General features: G+C 37.2%; 1 protein-coding gene across 7 annotated transcripts in view; it reads right to left on the bottom strand.

The window, feature by feature from the left end:
• The window catches only part of GAPVD1 (GTPase activating protein and VPS9 domains 1), a 61,458-nt gene extending 41,604 nt beyond the window's left edge, over window positions 1-19,854 (bottom strand). For 5 of the 7 annotated variants that reach the window (XM_032478432.1, XM_032478433.1, XM_032478435.1 and 2 more), the window contains exons 1-2: window positions 19,693-19,854; window positions 152-369 (exon numbers count right to left, since the gene is read on the bottom strand). In XM_032478432.1, coding sequence (XP_032334323.1) covers window positions 152-336 — 185 coding nt within the window. In that variant the 5' untranslated portion in view covers window positions 337-369; window positions 19,693-19,854. Of the gene's footprint in view, window positions 1-151; window positions 370-19,692 lie in introns of those variants that run through there. The other 2 variants (XM_032478436.1, XM_006187715.3) reach the window with 2 other exon arrangements.
• Window positions 19,855-20,226: the final 372 nt, after the last annotated feature.

The raw sequence follows: 20,226 nt of genomic DNA, 5'->3' as shown, positions 1-20,226 counted from the left end.
AGATTCACCATTGAGATGCTGATTTAAACTATCTTAAACCATGTACTTTGTTGGAAATAGATTTGTTTATTTGCAGTTAGCAATTATGTAACTACTATAAGCAGAATTATGGAGGTCCATAAAACTTAAGACCTCAAAACCTTTTCTTTACCTGGTTATGATAAGCCGATCCAAATTAATTCTCTGTTGCTTAGCGATCCATGCTGTACGATACAGCTTTTCAGCTGTCTTAAGTACATCTGCATTGAGCCTCTGAATGAGCTGTTTCTCGGAGTTTACATATAAGCGTTCCTGCTTGAGGTGATGGGCCAGAGTATGAATATCTAGTTTCACCATCTTCAAATGTGGAAAAGGTACAAAGGCTGATCACTAAGAGTGAAAAGAAAAAAGATTAAATTTTACGTCACTTAAATTGTTTTCCAAAAATCAAAAGAGGTAGGAGAACACATTAAGAATTAGGCTACATTTAGTACGATGGTTAACTCTAATTAAAAAAAAAAAATATATATATATATATATACACACACACACATATACACATATTCCCATATATATACATACACACACATATATATATATGTTTTTATAATAGAAGCATTACAGGTTCAAGTATAGAAAAACTGGTAAATACACATAAGCAAAACAAAAAAAAGAAAAGCTCTTAGGCCAGGACTCAGAGGCAGCCACTGTGAACACCTTGCATATATCCCTCAAGACCATGACTATTTATTAACACTGGGCTCTCCTTGACTACTGTCTTAAGTACTGCAATCAATCAACACAGCCAGTTGATCCTTTCTTCAGAGTATCTCAAATTTGACTTTCTCACCACCGTCATCACCATCTTTCACTCAAAGGTCTCTAAACACCACTTCTAACTGATCTCCTTGCTTCCTTTCTTGTTTTACTAGAGTCTGTTCTCCACATAGCATAGAGTATCCTTTAAACTTAAGTCACTTTATTCATTTTGTTCCCCTACTAGAAACTGTCCAAAGGCTTATTTTACACTCAGGATGAAATCTTAAGGTCGCACATCATCAACCCCTGGCTACTTCTCCAACCTCACCTGGTACCATCCTAACCCTTGCTCACACAGCTCCAGACACACTGACCTCCTTGCTTGAACAGATCAAGCATGCCCCTCCTCAGAGCCTCTGCATTTGCTGATCCCTCTCTCAGGGAGGCTGGCTATTCCTCCAGATACCTTTGCAACGCTACTGCCTTTACTTCATTCAAGTCTCTCTGCTCAAATGTCTACTTAGAAAGGCCTTCTAAGACAACTCATTCTAAAACAGAAAATATCACTTCCTATTCCCTCTTCTGGCCTTTTTTTCAGGAGCACTCGCCCCTACCCAGCATTATATTACATGCGTGTTCATCATGCTTAGAGTATGGCTCCCCTTCTAAAAGGCAAAGGCCCCCAGGGCCAAGTCTTGTCTGTTTTGTTCACTCACAGCTGTAATTTCAAGGCTGAGGAGTGGGCCTGGTTCACAGCAGGAGCTGAACACACATTTGCCAAAGGAATGAATGAAATCACTAGATATTCTTGTTTATCTAGTAGCTAAAGAAACTGATATAAATAGCGCGCACATTTTAAAGCATCATTATTTAAGCTATACCCTTGAAGCTAGAATGCCTGCCAGGCCACAGATGTTTGATATCAGCAATAGAAGTGCTTGTGGCCCAGACAGCAGAATAGATGTGTCCAAACAGCAGTCATTAAGTTAGAAAAATATTTCTCATTAAGAATTAAACATTATGACTATACACTTGAAAGTTGCTATGAGAGTAAAGCTTTAAATGTTCTCACAATAATAATAAGAAAATGATAATTACATGAGGTAAAGGATGTGTTAACTAACCTTACTGTGGTAAACATTTTGTAATATATGTGTATCAAATCATTATATGCCTTAAACTTTCACAATGTTATATGTCAGTTATACTTCAATAAAGCTAGGGGAAAAAAGTTGTCCTGGCCAATCAGATACATAAGTGACCTTAATGGATTTATTCGGAATTGATAAAACACAATTTGTAGTAAATTCAGATTCTGGAAGGGGTGACAACCTAGACTGCAGAACTCTCAAAATGTTTAGAGAGCCAATGAAAACATGTTCATATATATGAAACAGACATTTTTGGTGCTAAGACAAAAAAAGAATTTAACATTATGGTAGCAGAAGGAAATATATTTAAAGACACCTTATCTAAAGAAATGGATTCAATAATTTTTAATTCAGTTTGATTTAAAAATTTTTTAAACTTTCTTCTATTTTAATGAACTACTGATGACTAGGAAAGTTTCAGATATTACCATCTTACCTGAATTTAACTGCTTTCAAAATACACTTTCTTGTACCTTTTCTTGTACCAATTCCCTAGCAAACTATGCAAAGCTATTATTCCAAATCTCCTGTATGAAGACTTTCACATTGCTTTCCTCTCAAAAGCGTAAGTATGTCTACTTCACCAAGATAATTCACTATTAAGTTAGTCACAAAAGTATCTGTGTACATTTTTTTAAAATTGGTGGCATACATACATATCCATGTATAATCTTATTAATTCAGTGTACAGAAAACACATAGGACTTCATAGAATTCCATGTGGAAATTCTAACATCCTCTAGGGGGCTCTAAATCCATAGACTATGAACAGAATCACTGAACAAGTGATTATAATTATGAGAAGTATTACACTTGATGAAAACAGTAGTGAAACAGGCTCTTAAAGATCTATATGCCTCATTAACTACTTCTGCTACCTTGGGTACATAATGCCTATTCTCTGAACCTCGGGGGGTTTTCAATCCATAAAACGTGGGCACAACATCTACATTTATTTTGTGCCTGGCACGAGCAACATTTTAGGTACTAGGGATATTAAAAAGGATGAAATCTAGTATGTGGCCTCAAGGACTTTCTAATCTAGTAGAATGAGGCAGACTTGCAGGCAAATGACTGCCCCTAAATGTTATGGGCATCATGCTGGAAGACTACAACCTAGAGCAGGGACGAGAGAAGTTAAGTACCTGCATCTAGTCTTAGAAGACAAGTATTTGGTCAGGGAATAAAAGGCATTTGCCAGACAGAGAGAGGACAGGGGGTAGGGGTAGAATTCCAAATACAGGAAGGCAACTAAGCAAAGGACCAGAGGTGTGTAACACAGAGTATATTCAGAGAAGTACACATGGCTTGCTGCAGTCTGGGGGCACGTGTGTTTCTGTGTGTTAAGACTGAGGCTGGAGGCAGGGGAGGAAATGTCCAGTGAGATAAGGCTACAGAGACAGAAGGTACACGGAAGTCAGCGTTAAGAAATTGGGATTTGCACTGTAGGCGATGGGGAAAGAGTTTAAACAAGAGATTAACATGATTAAATTTACATTTGAGAACATAAACTTTGGCAGTAAGGAAAAGGATGAGGAGGTGGGGATGGAACTAGATGAAGAGAGACTAAGAATTGTTGACAGACAAGAAATACTGCAGTGCTGATGCAAAGAATAGGACAAATCTGAGAGGTATCAGGAGGTAGAAAATATAAGATTTGCTGACACCTACACATGGAGAAGGCAAGGTAGAAGTTTCCAACTCTGGTGACAAGGGCTGGTGGTGGTGGTATGCACCACAATGGAGTATCATATGAGAAAACACTTTATAAACTGAAAATTGTGCCTGGTATGGTTCTAAGAACTTTACACACTCCATCTTCATAATATCCCTCTGAGATAGGTTCTCTGCAACTACGGAAACTGAAGCTCAGGGATATTAAGTAACTTGCACAAGGCCAAAAGGTGAGACGTGATAGAGCCACTGCACTATTAATTACTCCAGCTCTACAAGAATGACTGAGAAATCTTGTGGCTACACAGGAGAATATCTTATTTTTAAGAGATGCACGCTCAGAAGTGAAGTTTTAGGATGTCTGGAACTCACTTGTATGTGGTTCAAAATAATTAAGAGATTTTTAAAATGCAGAAAAATGTAAACAACTGTTGAATCTGGTTGGTGGGTATATATATGATGATAACTGTACTAATTAACATTTTCTGTATGTTAGAAATTTTTCATAATAAAAGGACAGAAGAAAACATTTTAGAAATTCTCAGATCGTACCCTTCTTGCTGCCTCAATACACTTCAATTTAAACAAATATATTACTGGCTTTTGTTGGAACCTAGCCAAGTCCCCTAACCTCAAGGAGCTCACAATCTAATCACAACCAAAATACTGTTCAGGATAGGATGCATGAAATGATTCCAATGACACTTCAAAATACAAACCAATTTATGCAGTTTAGAAATTAAAACCTTCAAATATAGCTTCACTTTAAAAATTAACATATGAAAGTACTGCTCCATCTGATCTGAACAAGAACTCACCTTCTAAACCCTTCAATAGTCCAAAATTTCTTCAAAGACATTATTGTAAAAATATTTTAAATAAACCCAGAACACTAGATAAACTTGCTAATAAGCATTTTTTTCTTTAATGAAGTTTATCAGACTATACTACCCCTGGATGCTGCAGTCATATACTACGGTCTCTCTCTTCCTCCGACACCCGAAAACTCCCATGATCATTTGACCCCACCAAGACTTTTCAGCCATTAATCCTACCACTTTTTTTTTTTTTTTTTAAACTAACCTTCACTCTCTTCCTGTCTTGGCTTCCCTCCTTACCAGCCAGCATAAACTCCATGGTCAATCATGATTGCTTGCTAAATGCACTCTCAACTTACCCCTCTCACCCAACAACCCCAGTTAAATCCAATGATTTGCCTACCTCTAATTTATACCTGTGGATGAGAAAACCAACACACACAACCATACTAATATTACTTTAAACTCATAGTCACAAACCCTATATGGGCCCTTAATGGTGCATGGCCTGCATACTATTATTTCTCCAGTCTGTTCACCACTCCCCACTCTCCCAGGCAACGAATTCATACCATCCTCTCTCCTCAAACCTCCAACCTCTTCTCTGCTCCTTATTCTCAGCCCCTTGCTTACTACTTCACTGAGAAAACTGAAGCGATCAGAAGAGATTTTCTACAGGCTCCTTGCTTCAGTCCTTGCTCCCAGTCTATTCTCAACACAGAGTGGTCCTGGGGAAGCCTAAGTCAAATCATATCACCTCTGTACTCAAAAATCCTCCAAAAGCTTTTTTTCTTGGCTCTCCATGGTCTGCCTCCAACCCCCTCACCTTTCTGACCTCACCTCCTATTGCCAGAAGACCATACAACTTACCATCCAAACCAGGACACTACTGGGAGTGAAAGTGGGCACTATTAGTAATTTCATCAAGACAAGAGACACAAATAAGGACAGATGATCTCACTCTATTACCAGATCCCTCATTCATTCTGCTCCAGCAATATTCTCAAACATGCCAGGCACACTTCCACCTCAGTACCTTTGCACTTACTTGCTCATCATCCAAATCTCTTACTTCCTTTAGGTCTTTATGGAGAGTCACCTTCTTCAACAAGGTCTTTCTTGGCCACCACACCTAAAATTTCAGCCTCTACTCTGCCACACATTCATATTACCTCTCCCTGCTTAGTTTTTCTTGTTACAACTGGTCATACTATACATTTTATTTATTTATTATGTATTAACCATCTCCCTAAGAAAATGTAAGCTCTCTAAGAGGAGGGGTTTTTGCCTAATGTGTTCTCTGATCTATTTACTCCAACTAGAATAGAACCCATCACATTACAAGCATTCAGTACACATTTGCTGAATCAATATACGAATGAAAAAGAGGTATGTAACATACTCATGTTATATAAGTAAAGATAGAAATAACATAGAAAGAACAGGTTTGTAGTCTCTGACAGACAGGAAAAGAAGTAAACACAATGAAATTATTACTAAATGCTAACTACAATAAGTACATCATGCTAAAATCCTTGGAAGTTTCACGAAGGACTTAAAGGAAAAACGTTAAGTGTTTAAAATTTACATTTATTCCTTACTTTTTAGCTGATAATTTCCAAACTCAGCCTAATGTTCAAGGGCCAATCTTGCCTTAACCCTCACTTTCAGCCCTATCTCATTATTTCCCTATATAAACCCTCCTATTCCATCAAGTCTGCCTTTTCATTTTTATTTTCAATTCACCTTCATGCTTATATTTACATCATCTTTTTGCTTGTTCTAATTTCCAAGGCCTGACTCAATAATTCTTTCCCAACCACATAGTTTGCCCCCAGTGATAAATCCCAACTCTGAACTCTTAAAGCAGTCCTTATCCATATCATTAAATTGGAATTTTTATTTTCATCTTTAAAATCTATATCTTATCTTCCCAATAAGAATGAAGGGTGCCCTCAAAGGATGAGAACATCTCTTAGACCTATGTATCCCCAACCTCCAATACCACGGCCACACACAGTATCTTTGCTAATTGCATGTCACAAGATGCTGAGAAAAAGAACATAAGTAAAATCAAAGGATTTTAAAATTAACATTAGGCACATTTCACAATAACAATTTTTTCCTGCAATTTGTAAGCATTTTCAAAGTTAGATCATTTCTTTTTGGAGTGGCCAAAAATTGGACTTTGAAAATCTGTAATATTAAGCTCAGTTTCACTTACCACATTTTCTACAAAAATAAAATTGATGAAACCCATGCATGTTAAATCAGATTTTAAGCTTCTTAACTCATGTTATGAAGACCGAGAGCCCAGTAGGGAGATTTCAGTTGAAGGAGTGAAGCACACTGGGTTTTTGTATCCTTCCAACAATAGTATAGAGTAGAGGCTGGCAAACTACGGCCTGTGGGCCAAATTCAGCCAGCTGCCTATTTGTATAAAGTTTTACTGGAACACAGCCATGTCCATTTGTTTACGTATTATCTATGGCTTTTCTCATGCTACAACAGCAGAGCTAAATAGTTGCCAGAGTCCTCCAGAATCCACATGGCCCACAAAGCCTAAAATACTCTCTGGCCTTTTACAGAAAAAGTCTGTCAGCTCCTGATGAGCAAGCATACCTACTCTAAGACAGAGCATGGAGAGGAAGCACACTCTGATAAGGTGAAATAAGAAATAGGGTGTGAATCAGAGAATACATTAAAAGTTCCAAGGAGGATACACTTATTACAAATGTTAGCAACTATGCCTCAACAAATTCCTGTGACTCAAAAGGACTGTAAAGCAGGGAAAAATTATTTCAAATATTTCATGGAATGAGAATCACATTTCATGTTTTCTCTGATGAAAATTTCTAATTAAATGCATCCCAATTTAATGATATGCATCCAGTAGTTCTAAATGCTAAGTAACAGGTAGAGTTCAAGTAAACAAACTAATCATCACTTTATTAATTTAATAAATTCAAGATTAATGCTGCAAGAGTCAGTAAGAGAGATCACTTGATACTTTCTTATTTTCTATAGAGACTTCATGCAAAACAAAAGAAAACAAAACAAAAACTACAGTCAGAAGATCTGAGGCATCTAAGACTGGGCTCTGATACCCACTGGCAATGTGATCTGTGGCTGGTCACTTCACCTATGTTTCTGTTTCCCCATCTTCGAAGCTGGGATAATGCTCTTATCTCCCTCACATGATAAACTGTACAGTTTACATGAGATGAATGCAAAGTGTAAATGACTGCACGATGCAGGACACCACTATTCCTGTCAATGAAGTGGTAGGGGAACGGCTTCAAGATGGCAGAACAGAAGGACAGAGCTCACCCTCTCCTACAAATACATCAAAAATACATCTACATGTGGAACAATTCTCACAGAATACCTACTGAACTCTGACAGAAGACCTCATATATTCAAAGCTACAAGAAGGATCACCACATAACTGAATAGGATGGGGAAAAAAGGTATACTAATTTTTCTCACTTCACTATGACACGATGAGACATACTCCATGTTCATCACATGACAGAATGGACCAAAATGAACCTTTCCATAAAAATAAGTGGGAAGTATCAAAGTGGTAATTAAAGAGGTAAGATCAACTACTTGCTAACATGATGGAACCTACACTTGTAAAAGGCTTATTAAAAGTGAAACTAAAGGCCAACTATCTTCAATTGAAACCATTTTTGGTAACATAATATGCCACACACAGGCATAGCTTTGAAATTTGAGAATAAAGCTTTTTTTGTAAATAGATCAATGTATCTAATTAAGACGATCTGATTAAAAATTACACAGATAATGATGACTAAATGTAAAGTGGTAATTGGGATCCTGGAACAGAAAGAGGACATCAAGTAAAAACTAAGCAGGGGGAGGAGAGTACAGCTCAGTGGTAGAGCGCATGCTTAGCACGCACGAAGTGCTGGGTTCTATCCCCAGGAACTCCATCTAACTAAATAAATAAGCAAGTTTTTTTAAAAAAATCTACTTAACCGCCCCCCAAAAAAAACCCAAAATAAAAAATTTTTTCAATTTTGAAAAGTAAAAACTAAGCACATCTGAATAAAGTATGAATTTTGGTTAACAACAACATATAAATATTGGTTTATTAATTGCAGCAAGTATGCCATACTTACACAAGACGTTAGTAACAAAAGGAACTTGACACTGGGTATATCAAAATTCCCTGTACTATCAGCTCAATTTTTCTATAAATTAAACTATTCTAAAAATTAAAGTCTATTTAAATTTTTTTATCTACACAAATAATAAAATTCTAAATTCAAGCATCCAATTTAGTGACTTTTTTCAGCAAGAAAAAAATACACAAACTTAAGAAATGCTTTTGAGTGCTGTAATTTATCAGTCTCCAACCATCACCACCTATAAGGATTATCAGCTGTCACATGACATCCCAAAATACATTAATATCTGGTTAACATATTGTAGTGTTTAAACTATCACACTAAAAATATTTTTTCTCTCAGTTCACTGTGATCAGAAATGAATTACAGAAACTTCCTAACACAAAATTTCCATAGCTATGTTACATTTTGCACTAATTCCTGATCAACTGAAGCAAGGCAAATATATTTCCTAGCCAGAGTTGCTTAAGAAAAGCCAGTTTTTATATTAATTTCCACTTAATGGCAAACTTAAAAAGTCCCATTATAAGTAGTAAATAGTTGGCTTGAAGAGAAGTTTTAATTGTATGGTGTAGTAAAGTATATACAGGTACTTAGGAAATAAAAATAATAATAACCACTATGCATTTCAGGTTTGTCATGTATTAGGCACCAACTAGGTGCTTTACATGGAAATTCTCATTTAATCTGTGTAACACTCCTGAAAGGTAGGTATTCTTATCCACTTTATATAGATGAGGAAACTGAGGAAATTAAATAATTTGCCCAAGATCAAATTAATACCAGCAAAGCTGAGACTAGAATCCAGGTGTGTCTGGCTCACTTAGCTTTTACTCACCATGATATTTGCCTCCCAAGAGTGAGTGCTTTAATTTACCACTACCAAGGTCACTTCTAATCACCCCTCTCTTTCAACAACTATTAATATCTAAGTCAGTATCTGGACAACTCCCTTTCTTGGAAAGTTTCAAACTGTCCAACAAAGTCAGGTTTAGTTGAACTTCAGGACTAAATAACCTAAACTCTATTAAAGAAATGATACATAAAAGTTTAGAAAGTCACTAGAGACTAATTTAGATTATTACCCTGATAATTACTCACACACACACACACACACACACACACACACACACACACACACACACACACACACACACACACACTAGGTCCTATCTAAAGTATCTTAAGACTTAAAATGTACTAACAGAGTTCTGGGTATAGCACTCTAAAGTAAAATGCAATGAGCTCAAAACTAGCTGTATAATCCCTAATGGTTAATATAATCTTTCTGGAATTCAGTTTTTTAACTGAAAGACAAGGAATTATGGGTACCATCCCTTTACTGTAATTAACGCTCTACAAATACCCAAATAGATCCAAGTTCCCTAACTGGTTCCAGAACATCTTGGTCACCTTGCTCTCTTTCTGTATGAGCTAACTGGGATTTTCTGTGGGCAGGTGACCCCAGACAGTAGCCAATACTGTCAACATGATCTATACTCTTAGCATATCATCTGTCTTCTTCCAACATGGGAGCATAAGATCAAAATCTTGAATTTTCCTAGCCTTTTCCAATGAAAGGTTATCACCTTCCTCTCAGTCAATCCTTTACACTATTTAGGGTCTCATCATCTCAGCAGGCTCCTTCCCAGTCTCTCCCTGCTCCTGCTGAGGCAGTCTTCCTAAAGCACAAATCTTGTCCTGCTACTCTCCACCGCCTAAAGATAATGTCCACAACCTGCTACACGGCATCAAGCTCACAACCATAAATCCCTCTTTTTCCATCTCCTACCTCATCTCCCACCATTTCTCCACTTCCTCCAAAGCAGATGTTGCTGCCAAACTATATCCTGAAGTCTCCAACATCTTGCAGTGCTATTACCAAGGCTTAAGAGGCCCATATCCTCCTCATCTTCAAGTGAATTCAGATTTCCCCTTTAAGCCCCAGCCCCCAAATCTCTTCCCTCTGTGAAGCTCTGGGGAAACTGCTCCTGCCAACAAACAGGGTGCATCCTTCCTCCCTTATGACACTAAGTGGGAAAGTTATTCCATTTTTAGGTTTCTTTCAGTTCTTCTATTTATATAATGCAGAAAAATCCAAGCAAGGTGCCAATTTGTCTTCAACACTTCCCTAACACCTGCTAATCTCTCCTTTTAATTAAAGGACAGCAGGCCTCAAACTCACCTCAGCACCTTCTGCAAACAGTTAGTTAGCTAGGTTTTATAACACTGGTTTTTTCTGGGGTTTTTTTTGTTTGTTTGTTTTGTTTTTTAAGTTGATTTCTGTTTAGGGCAAGAAATGTTAGCCTTTCACTGTGGTAGGAACATAAAGCTCCTTTAAAAATATTTTTAAAGGTGTCCAAAAAAAAAAAAAAAAGACATTAAATAAATAATAGTATAAGTAGTATGCAGACTTGGGAAAAGTCATGATATTACTCAAGGATTAAGCATGGTAAACATGGTAAACATGTCTACACCTTGACAGAACTGTCACTTTTTTTGTTCACTATATAGGTACTCTTCCCCACAGTACTTATGTAATATCCGTATTAATGTTATACGGCGAAAAAGGACATGACTGTCATTTTTAAAATGAACTACCACAATGCTAGCTGTATTTTATCAATCAAATAATTTTGATCTGAGGATTTATCTTAATTACCCACCACTTTTCAGGGACCTAACCAATCCATACTAGAGACGGGTGTCTCTTGCAAATATCTTCTATAATCATGTTGAATTATGATGATTTGCCTACACGTTTCCCTCTTAAAAGACTTACCTCCTTTAGTGCAGGAACATTTTCTCAATTTACGTTTTGTTACATAACATGCTCTAAAAATCATCAGGTATTAAAAAAAATGAGCTCATCTCTTTCCAAAAAGTGGCTAGACAAGCACAGTGAGCTTTATTTAACACACTTCCTTCACCCACTCATTCAACAAATGTTTATTAAATACCTACGATGTGCAAGGCACTGATGAACAGGATGGTTAAGGTCTGCTCTTGAGGGACCCGCATTCTCACAGGAATATGCGACATTCTAATGACAATTTTGAGTGGCTGACACAGACTGGATTTCTGCATACCCTCTATTTAGAGTCCTTTGCCTACTCCTTTCAGTGGTCAGTTAAAGCCCACTTAGGTATCAGGGCCCAGCTCAACTGAGGAGCCTTTACCAGCCAGTTTTCTGTCTCAGATACTTTCTCATTTGGGTTCATCTCCATCACAGCATATTGTACTGTTTTCAACAAAATGTTTTCTCAACAAAACTCCAAGTTCCCTGAAGTAGGGACATAATCATCTTGGTATCCCCATTACTTGGCAGAGAAGCTGGCATTTAGCAGGTGCTGAATCAATGTCTGAATCTATAAAAAATTAATAAATAAATGACTAAATGATGAACAGCAATGCTCTGGTTAAAAATCAGCCAAGCTGCTGCTAACTCAGTTCCAAAATAATGAAAGAACAGTATCTAAATTTAAGGTGAAAACATCTACTAACTTTCCAATGAGCATGTTTGAAATAATTATTAATGTACTGAAAAAGATATTTCCTCACAATTAAGAAATGCAAAAAAAAAAAAAAGAAAGAAAGAAAAGAAAAAAGAAAAAAGAAATGCATACCATGAGAGAAAAAAATGGCAACAAGTGATACTTTAGTATCTTTAGTTGGTATTTTTGAAACAAATGTAAAACATTGTAGAAAAAAGAATGGACTTAGTACCAACTATTCCTGGCACAAGTACAGAGAACTGAAGGGCACACTACTTTCAAGATGCAAGTACATAACATAAAGCCAGATAGTATCCAAAATTCAAATTAACAGTACAAGACTTCTTGTTATGACACCAAAATTCCAGACCCTACCAAAAGTCAACTTAAAAAATCCAAACAGATTTTACCCCCAACACACTAATTTTCCAGAGCTAAAGATGGCAAACCACAAAAATAATGAAATTCATGCCTAACAAGCGGCTTTTGGATTAAGCTCAGATTTTACTGTACCACTCAATTGACAGAGAACATCAAAACACCTGGACAGCCTAAATGTATTACTTACTAAATACTAATGTACCCTCACCATTGCAGTTCAAAAACTTTGACTTTTTAAAATATTACTTGAAATCATTATTACTGGAATTGTTAAACAAGATTAAGCTGAAAAAGGTTAAGTAAGTTATGGTACACCTTTACCATGGAATATTAAATAACTGTTAAGAAGGATGTCTACCATGTACCACTAAGTGAAAAAAGCAAACTCCAGAATGACATGCATGGTAAGATCCCAGAGGCAGTACAGGGGTTAAAACACAAGCCCTAGAGCAAGACTACTCGAGCTCAAATCACAGTTTTGCCACTAACTAGCTATGCAACTTTTGGCCAATTACTTCTTGCCTCAGCTTCTTCATCAGCAAGTGCATATAAAATAGAACCTTACTTCATAGGGTATGTCGTAAGGTTGTGAGGGTTTAGTGGGTTAATATATATAAAGCACTTGGCACGCACAACTGTTAACTATAATTTGGGGGGGGGAGGAAAAACTCCAGATTATGTAATATGTGTATATATTTGTGAAAAAAAGCATTTGTTTTTTGCACTGTTTTCAGGGTTTTAAATTTTTTAATTAATTAATTAATTAGGTAATAGAAGTACTGGGGATTAAACCCAGGACCTTCTTCATTCTAAGCATGCGCTCTACCACTAAGCTATTACCACCCCCTCAGGTTATGTTTTGTTTTTTTAAAAACAAAGAACATTTATTTCCTTAGTAATTTTTTTTTTTAATTTTAAGGTAAACATGAAAAAACTTGGCACTAAGATCTCCCCTGCTGAGAGATCTGCTAGTGCAATTACTTAAACACTCAGGACCAGACAAATTCTGTGAATTATTTTAGGAAATGTGAAATTTTCAAATCCAAAAAAAGGACACAGTACTTAATTTCTAGATATAGTTCAACAATAATAATCTGCACACCAATAAGCAGAATTACTATGCTATTAAAATTATATCCTGTTTTCCTCAGAGGTAATACATGACACAAAAATATCCACCTAATCTAGAAATGGGTATCAGGAACTTTCACAATTATATAAACCTTCTTTAATTTATTAGTCTGAAGTTATATACCACCAAATCTAATTTCTTCCTATTCCACAATCTCTAATGACAACTCACTAAGGCAAACCAAGTAACTAAAAAACCCTAAAATCTTTAGAGCCATCTACAAACTTTGGAGAGGAAGATTTCACTACACACATGCTTTGAGGAAGCGTTGGTCCCCAGGATAAACTTAGTTTCTTCCATGAATACAGTGGGTGTACAATCAAATACAAGAGCAGAAGGAGAACTTTGAGCTTCAGCTGTATTTTTGCTGAGCTGTAATACTGGTAAAGCCTGTTTCAAGATCCAAGAGTACACTCTCAAATTTAAGGAAAGCACGTAGCAGGCTGTCATGTCTGTTTCACCACATTTACCAGAATGGCACTTCATAAAATTACAAATATTTATTATCAAGCTTCAAACAATATTATTATCATTGACTACGTTCTACCCAAAAGGAAACTCCTGGACCACAAAACTCTAAAGAAACAAACAAAATCTCGTTAGTCAAACAGCTTTTCAAAAAGAAATCAACCATTAAGATGCATGGAATTTGCAACTTTAGATAGTTCACATAATGTCTAGAAAAAAAGAACTCAATAAATGTTAGCTATTACTGTCATTACTGTTATTATGATGATTTGTAATGATGGAATAGAAACTTACTCATAGGGAGGCTTACTTAATAAGTCACTTTCCATCAGAATCGAAGTTGCCCCATCACACCTTTGAATAGTTCAATATTAAAAGGCACTTTGTTTTAGAGAAATCAAAGTTAGAGTCCTTGGGTTCTGAAGGAGGTAAAGATGAAATAAATTCTGCAGAAAGAATTCATCTATTCTTTCCTAAGCTTTTCTGGTACAGAAAGCCGTATTTGTAAACATTTTGCAATTCTATCTTAAGTACTATGACTTTCAGACCTAATGTATTTTTGTCAGGTAGACAGGAATCATTAACAATGAAAGTAAAACCAAGAGATAGGTCAGAGCTCTGCATTAGAAAGTGAAAGGAGACAATTCAGACTGAGATGAAAATAGATGACTTTAGCCTGAGTCCTAAAAACTTTTAAAATAGATGTATTTGGATAAAATTTAGATTGCTTGGGAAGATAATTTGATTCTGGTCCTAAGAAAAGGGAAATAAGCTAATATCCCTTGACTAATTTTTTTGTCTTTTAAATTTTCCAATTTTAATACTTTCAAAGATTCACAGAGAATAAATTGGAAATATAAATTAGGAAGGAAAAAAATAAAGAACTGAATGTGCTTGATGAAATGTTTTCCACTAGTCTCCAGCGTGCGTGTACAGGCATTATACGGGAGCAAGACCAAGCAGGCACTTTTTTGGACAGACATCTTAATGAGCAGACATCTTGCTTGTTTTTCCAGTTACATTATGTTTAAAGCCTTATTTTCTTTCTTTTTTTATTGACATATAATAGATTTACAATATTGTGTTAGTTTCAGGTATATAGCAAAATGATTCAGTTATTTTTTTTAGTAGAGCTTATTATAAAATATTGAATATAATTTCCTGTGCTATACAGTAAATCCTTGTTGCATACCTATTTTATGCACAGTAGTTTGTATCTGTTAATCCCATACTCCTAGTTTATCCCTCCACCCCTGTCTCCCCTTTGGTAACCATAGGTTTGTTTTCTATGTCTGTGAGTCTGTTTCCATTTTGAATATAGATTCATTTATATTATTTTTTAGATTCTACATATAATTGATTATGATATAATATTTGTCTTTCTCTGTCTGACTTACTTCATTAAGTATAACATTCTCTAGGTCCACCCATGTTGCTGCAAATGGCAATATTTCATCCTTTTTTATGTAAAGCCTTATTTTTTTTAAATGGCTTAGAAAAAAGATGAACATAAAGATAATTTTGGCTTTGTAAATATAACTTAATTACAGTGCTTGCAATAAGTTACATTTTCCTTTCAGGTACTTATCAAATATTTGGTTTAGCTTCAAACTTAAAAAAAAAGTCATTATAGAGATAGTTAGGAAGTCTATAAGTAACTTTTTAAAAACATTTGTTCAATCATTAATTTATATGTATCAAATATGAGAACCTGAAGTATCAACAAATATTCACCACTTCTTCTGACCTTTGCATTGCAAAGTTCAAAACCAGGTTTCAGCTTAGGAACAATGAAGAACTATCTTTTTGCAAATGTTTTTACATAATAATAATACACATTGAAACACATTTAAAAAATCAGAAAATACAGGTAAACATAAAGAAGGAAATTTTAATTACCTATAATTTTAAAAAACAGAAATCAAACAGCTTGGTGTCTAAAGCTTCTTCTGAAATGTGTACACAATACAGAAATTATTGGTCCTAGTTCCTTTAAAAATGAAAATATCTTGATTAGGATTAAAGAGTGAACGCCACAAATCATTCTATGCAAACACAAGTTTAGGCAGCTCAAATGTAAAAAAAATATATATAACTGAAATCCTTCTTGCCTGAGAAAAAATTAACTCCAAAGAAGATGTGTGTGGTGAAAACAACAGAAAGCTGAAGGGGAAAATTTAAATAACTGTTTGAGGTTTGTTTTTTTTTTTTTTTTTCAATTTTTTGGTCTTTCCAAAGCAAGTAGGAAGCATTCCACTTATATCAGACTTTTACCCCCAAAAGGTCATACTTTTTACCTTGGAGAATCGTTAATTTATAACCAACTCCCCAATATACTCACTCCTAAAAAAAATAATAATAATAAGAGTGAAATGTCTTACAATTGGGAATATATCCACTTTTCCACTTCTATTTTCTGCAGTATTAGGGGTAATTCTTCCAAATAAACTAATTTAAACTGAAGCACATTACATTTAAAGAGCGGTATTGTTAGCTGCACCAAACAAAAGTTAATACATATTGTGGCAATTTCCAGAATGCCAGTATCAGGCAGCATCACCTTGTGAGGTGGGAAATGCTAAGTGCCATCACTGGAAAGCAGCTCACAGACTCACAATGGAGCCAACTGGGTGAAGTGGGAAGTGACAGCATTGTGACAGTGGCCAAGAGGGCACCAGAAGAGGAGTGCTTATTTTAAAGTCATGGATGTGGTATGAAGGTGGAAAAGGACAAAAGCAGGTTGAAAGCTGGAATGCCAAAAGATAACTAGCAATTACTGAGCGAAAGCCATGTTCCTAAGGTTTTATATATGTGATTATTATTGGAGTTAATCCTATGTGGTAGGTATTTATCAACTCCATTTTACAAACGAGGAAACAGGTTTAGAAAAGTCAAATAACTTACTGCCTAATCATTCAGCTATTATGCAGCAGAGAAGGAATTCAGAACTAGCTCTGTCTGACTCCACAGCCCATACTCTTTTCATCTCCCCAGAATGCCCCTCTGGTCCCTCTTGGGTATACAGACTTCAGGTTCCCTGTGAGCAATTTCACTGTAGTGGGCTCCAGAAGGGAGTGAGCCACCTGCAGGCAATCGATCACACACTATCACCTGGGCAGCCTAGAGTTTTTTTGGCCTTTGTTCATCACAAACTACCTTTATATGTAATCTTTTTCCCCCATTTTTCCTGACCTAACACATAGAAAGGAAGGAAGGGAGTGAGAAGGGAAGGAGAAAGGGAGGGAGGGAGGCTGACTTAGATGTTCTATTTGATTTCCAAATTCCTCTGTCCCAGTATTTGTTCAAGTTGTTCCCTTCACCTGAAGCCCTTTCTCAATATCCCCAAAGCTAATCACATCTATGATTGAAGGTCCAGTTCAAATGCCATCTCCTCCACATAGCATTCCCTAATCTCCTATTCTCATTTAGTAGTAGAATCTCCAATCAAAATTTTCTTGACCCTTTACATATAAAGATACATACAAATAAAATGCCAGATAGATATATACAATAAATAAAATAAAGGGGCAGGAGAGAAAGAATGACCAAGGGGGCAGTGTAAGGACACAAAGTATCAGGCAATACTTCTTCAGGGCAGTGATTGTAATATGGTGTGTTTAATTCAACATAAACTATTTCAGCACCAACATGTATTTCACAAAACACTCTTCTTCACCTTTCTGTACCCTCCCTTTAATCTTTTCCAGAAGAAGTCTGCTGCAGTGGTTTTTCATTATTGCTAATATTTTAGAGGAAAAAAATCTCACAAGATGTTGACAGGTCCTTTACAAACAGGTGCAAATTTCAAGTCACACATACTCTGAAAAAAAATGTCATGAGTGATTTGTCAGTGAGCAGTCTGATGCCAAAATGAAGCTGAATTACAAGAATTTAAAATGGAATTTCAAGAAAATAACTTAGCAACTCTCCAACTCCATAATCTGCACATTTACTTTCCATTAGATATGAAAAGAAGAATAATAGCAATAGGAAAATGTACTTGGAGATCCTACAGTTTTTCACTTGAGGATAGAAAAATCTGAATACCCTCCTATCTTTAAAAGCCACACTATCTACATGACTTAAAACCAACACACACTAAAATTTTCTTTCACAGGCTTACACAAGAGCTTGGAGGGCTTCAATCCCTTGGAACTAGAAGGTGCCTTAACACAAAAATCTACAGGCCAAAGTACTCACTTCCCTTTCTTCCTCAGATTGCTCTGTCGATTGCCCAGTACCCTGAATGAAATACCTGTCATCTGTTCTAGCTTTCAAACCTATTACTCCGATTCCAGTCAAATCTTTTCTTTTACTTTCCTGATTACAAAATTCCCTCTTTCATCTACACTGTCATCCTATCTATCTAATCTTTTATCTCTTCTAATGATTCAAATATTCTTCCAGGCAGACTTATAGATTCCAAAACCTTCTTTCTACTTCAGGAGTTCTTAATCTTTTTCTGACATGGATCTCTCTGGTAGTCTTGCAAAGTCTGTGGACTTCTTCTCAGATTGCTTTTAAATGCATAACTAAATGTACGCAATTACAAAAGAAACTAATTATACTAAACTATGAGCATAACAATTTTTAAAAACTCTGATATTGTACTATATGTGCAGCTTTATTATCACGTTAAATAACGAGATCTAACAGTGAGTCTAATAATATAATTCAAAGAAATTATAAGCATAAATGACATTTTTGCGATATCTGTAACAACTGTAAAACACAATACAAAAAATCTAATATTTATTCATGATAAAGTAACAGGCATTGCTAATTCTATTGTAGTTTGTGCCTACATTCATAATTGAAGGAAATGATAATACAGTTATCAGATAATGAAAATAAAGATGTGATTTCAACCCCATTCCAGTTCAAGGACCCCCTAAATTCTACCAACTGGTGCATTCCAGGTTAAAACCCTTTCGAGTTCAAAGCCTCACTCAAATTATTTTTGTCAGAAATGTTAAAATAAAAGCACTGATTTTTCCTTTGCCCTAGCTCTCATCTGAACAATATCACCATGCCTTCCTGTTTTCACGCAGATTTATACACAGAACCCTGTTTGTTTCTATGGTTTGCCTAGCCAGCATCCATTTAAATTCTGCCAGTCAATAAAAGGCGATATTGAAGAAAAGGAGATGAACGCAACCAACAGCCCTTCACTGACAGACCTCCAGCAGGAAGTGGAAAGATGCCAAGTACGGTGTGTATGTTTAGGGTGGGTGGGCTGCCCCCCAGACCCGTGCGCCCAGCTTGTCAAGAATCTCCGAAGCAAGACATCTTCACCAGCAGCAATCAGAAGACAGTCTCCCTCCTCCTCACCTTCCCTACGCAATTCCCTAGCTGCCAGGTCGCTCGCCTCTGGCTCTCTCACCCGAAGCCGCCCAGCGATCCTCCAGTCCCTTCCCATCCCATCCCCCACGCGTCCCTCCGTCTCATCCGCCCCAGGCTGCTCCGGCCCCTGGGCGCCGCCACGTCTCTCCCCACGGCCTAACCGTGTGCCCCCACCCCCACTTCTCCCGACGCTGGAGAGAAGGGCCCAGGGCCCAGGGGTCAGCTGGACCCGGCGGCCCGCCGTCAGGCGCAGGCTGCGGCCCTAGGCCGGGACAGCACGGCCGCCAGGCAAGGAGCCGCGCACTCCGCTCGGGCAGATGGGGGACGTGCACTCACCAAGAAGATCATGTGGAAGAGAGCCCCGAGGTCTCCGCCGGACCGCCACTCGGCCCCAGAGCCGTCGCCCTCGCCGCGAACTGCCACCGCCACTACCGCCGCCGCCGCCGCCGCCACTCGCTAGTTGGCTTCCCTGCGTTCTGCTGCGGCGCTGCCGCCACGCCATGGCGCGTGCGCAGCGCCGCGGGGGCCCCCTGGGACTGGTAGTTCGGACCCGGCGGCGAGCGGTGCCTCTTCCTCTTTCACCAGCCGAGTCCGCTGTGGGCTGAAGCGGTCTTGGGCGGCTTGGGTACCGCGAAACGCCTTCCGGAAAACTGTCCTTCACCAGACACCGATATTTGCTTCCGCATAAGGTACTGCTGGTTGTGAAAAACCATCTGAGCAAGTATGTGTAAAGTAAAACAATTAAGAGCATTTACGCTTTAGATAACTGTCACGTGCCCAGAACACATCGTTTGAAAAACACACATACACACACACACACACACACACCCCTTGTCCCTTTATGTTAAAAGCGTTGTTAATTGCCTTTAA

This window comes from Camelus ferus, chromosome 4 (assembly GCF_009834535.1).
Source record: "Camelus ferus isolate YT-003-E chromosome 4, BCGSAC_Cfer_1.0, whole genome shotgun sequence".
Taxonomy (NCBI): domain Eukaryota; kingdom Metazoa; phylum Chordata; class Mammalia; order Artiodactyla; family Camelidae; genus Camelus; species Camelus ferus.
The sequence above is the reverse complement of the archived record's forward strand: the minus strand, read 5'-3'. Positions and strand labels throughout refer to the sequence as shown.